Source organism: Charadrius vociferus, unplaced genomic scaffold (genome assembly GCF_000708025.1).
Source record: "Charadrius vociferus isolate BGI_N301 unplaced genomic scaffold, ASM70802v2 scaffold886, whole genome shotgun sequence".
In the NCBI taxonomy this organism is placed as follows: domain Eukaryota; kingdom Metazoa; phylum Chordata; class Aves; order Charadriiformes; family Charadriidae; genus Charadrius; species Charadrius vociferus.
In genome coordinates this window covers 3,376-6,488 of record NW_009648791.1, presented here as the reverse complement: position 1 = coordinate 6,488, position 3,113 = coordinate 3,376, and the positions used below count along the sequence as shown (strand labels likewise).

General features: G+C 53.6%; 1 protein-coding gene across 1 annotated transcript in view; it reads right to left on the bottom strand.

Annotated features, from left to right (window-relative positions):
- Nucleotides 1-1,578: 1,578 nt before the first annotated feature.
- Nucleotides 1,579-3,113, bottom strand: part of LOC104288067 — a 3,460-nt gene continuing 1,925 nt past the window's right edge. Inside the window, exons 3-5 of the mRNA XM_009886810.1 lie at nucleotides 2,616-2,700; nucleotides 1,907-1,977; nucleotides 1,579-1,706 (exon numbers count right to left, since the gene is read on the bottom strand). Of these exons, the coding sequence (XP_009885112.1) occupies nucleotides 1,579-1,706; nucleotides 1,907-1,977; nucleotides 2,616-2,700 (284 nt within the window). The remainder of the gene's footprint in view (nucleotides 1,707-1,906; nucleotides 1,978-2,615; nucleotides 2,701-3,113) is intronic.

Below are 3,113 nucleotides of genomic sequence, written 5' to 3'. Positions count from 1 at the left end.
CTGTTCCGAGGCAAATCGCAAATCCTGCAGCGGCTTTTTTATTTTTCAGTTGTCATCAGTGGATGTGGCTGCCGTGGAGGTCGTTAGCGCTCATTCCATGGTACCAGTGCTAGCTCGGGTCCAGGGAGCGTTGCAAGGTTGTAGAACGGTTTTGAGAGTCGTAGAGGCTTGAAGGAACTTGGGTGTCTTGGATCCTTCTTGCCACACTACTTACATTTCCATTGGACATGGCACGCACTAGGCTGATGGTTTTTCACCAGAGATACGGCTTTTATTAAGGAAACAAAACCTGAACTATCTTAGATTATCACCTGCATGAGGGGAAAGAGGGAATTTGTTACAATTAACCAGTCAAGCTAAACAAAGCATCCAACAGCAAAGCTCCAGATGGGTCCCAAGGGCACAACTTTACCTACGGCAAATCTGGTCCAACCTCCCGGAGTTCAGCCCTCGGGACGCAGACTGCGACAGCCCGTGGGCTGTGGCTTGGTGAGTTCTGGGGTCCACAGCTGACTGTTAGATACCCCAACGAACGGCATACCTAGGGACTTAGGTCTACGAGTCTTGGGCTTTTGAACTTATTTATAGCACGAAAAGCCAGAACAATTTGAGCCAGGCTTCTTCCTTTACGAGTAGGGTGTGGGTGACAACTCTTGACTTTCTCCCCAGTGAAACCACGGACTCATTATACAGCCCAGGATCCAGCGTACATGCCACGTCACTACTGTTGTAGAGGTGAAGCCTCATGTTTCGTCCCTTGCCAATCTGTACCTCGGTTGTACCCATCTGTAAATTGGCCAGACTTTCCTACCTCGTTTGGGCATTATCAGGCAAAATTCTGTAGGATGCTTTGCAGCCCCGTGATGAAAGGTGCTATATAACTGCAAAGTGTTACTTCAAAAGATTTAAATAGGTCACCAGTGCATCATAACCTATATTCAAAAGACTTTTTCTTATATGAGAATTTATAGAGTTCAATGTATGGTATTAATAAGTGAATTACTGAGACCCCCAAAATAGTTTTTGTTTGAATCGTATCTGTATTCTGGAAAAGTGATTAAAAAAATTTAACCTTAATAAAAGAGTACATCCTCATTTCCAGTATAATGTTGGAATCTAAGTTTAAAAGCAGTATCTCACAGATTTTAAGGGTCGGGCGGGGCTGGTTGTTTCTCAGGCACCATTTGAATAAGAGCGTAATATCTCCACAGCAAGGCATGGTCTTCCCCAGGTGGCTGCCGAGCTGCTCACAGCGAGTTTTGACGCCCTTTGAAGCCTCTGGGCAGAATTTGTTGCAGGTCTTCCCCCAGGTGGAACGCAGGCGAACCGGTGGCTGCCCGAGCGGTGCCCCACGCTGTCAGTGAGCAGGAGAGTCCTCGGGACCGAACATCGCCTTCGCTCCAGCGCCCTGAAGGGCCAGAATCGCCCAAGAGGCACGGAAACGCCATCGCTCACCGCAGACCCTCATTACTCAGTGCTTAATGATGTGGCTTAAAGGTAAAAGTCTCCTGCGCTCCCGAGTGAGGTCCCCAACGCTCCTCTGCGTTAGGAGCCACTGGGCTTTACTCAGCACAGGTTTTAAGGCCCCGATGGTGCAGGTGGTTTACACTTATTGCGAACCGTGGTGGTGCAGCCACAGCCGGGCAGGCGCCTATGCGGGCAGAGCAGCCTCAGCGGGCAGAGACGGCCCTTTGGGATGAAAGAGGCTGCGGAGAAAAACAGATAGGGGAACCACAAGCAAAAAAATTACACGAGTGCTGGTTAAATGTTCCCAGCAGCCGGAAGAATGAGCTTCCAAAATTATGTGCACCTTGGTGCACCCCAAGCACCAAGAGGCACCATAGGAGTGTCTGAGGGCACAAGGAAGAGTATTTGTTTTAATGGAGGCTGAATATATCATTATTACTGTTGCACTGCCGACAGTTTCCTACCACCATTTGAGGGGAGCTGGGTTCGCACGGGGATAGCCGCTGTTCACTGCAGGAGACAGGGAAAGCTGCAAACAGCATCAAGAACGATGCTGTGTGAACTGCAGAAGCCACCAGGAAATACTGTGTCCGCGGGTTGACTGACGCCGTCACCTAATGCATTTCTTTATTTCGTGAGTGATTTGAAAGAGAATAGAAAGTGAAACGCAGCTGGTTGCCAGGGAGAGCCCTGCTGGCCCGTGCGTGGGACACAGTGCGGGGCACAAGCCACACACGGGTCCAGCCTCTCCTCCGTCCCCACGCAGCACGGCCATTAAAGACAGTTCATAGCAAAGCCCTCTGCAGCCTCGCCAGGGCCTCAGCTTCCCGGGGCAGAGAGCGCTGGAGTGAACAAACGGCCAGTTTGGCTCTCTTCCTGGAGCACTGCAAATCCCGAGGCGCTTGGCGGGTACCTGGGCGCCGACCGCACACCAACCACCACGACACCCCTCCTGATAACCACCTTTATTGCTTTCCCGTACTCATTGCTCAAGCGCGTCTACAGCTGCTAAGAGGGAGGGGAGCAACTGGGGGGTCTGCGGGGGCTTTGGGCGCTGCCAGGCAGAACACTCAGGTGCAGGTTCTTCTTCTTCAGGCTCATCTTCTTGGCTACTCGTGCGTTCATCACCTGCTGCTGCCTCCTCCTACAACAGCTTGGATACGACTGCTGCACCAAGTGACCCCAGTACAGATGTCAGCCCAATTTTGGCAGCAATAGATAAACCCGCAGCTCCTGCAAAGACAGCAAGAGGCGCGATGGCCCGGAGCATCGATGCTGCCTGCTGAGGGACCGAGCACCGGGCAGAGGCAGATGAGGACCTGGGAGCGGGCGCTGCTCCCCGCGCACAGCCCGACCCTTTCTGCTGCCCCTTTCTGGCTCCGGCCGGCGCTGCCGACCAACGCAGGCCTTGATCCTGGCAGAAGAGCAGACGCCTCCCGGCATGGGCCCCAACGGCCTCGGCCATGGTGCCCTCCCCCAGCAAGGCCTGACTCTTCCCACCGCAGCGTGGATTTCGCCCTTCCCCACGCGTCGGGGGATTCAGACCAACGGTGCCTTAAAGGGCTGGTTGGGCTCTACAGCGAGCGGAGCGAGTAGCCCCGTGCCACCCTCCGGGGTGAACCCAGCGCCGTTCAGCTCCACTCCCC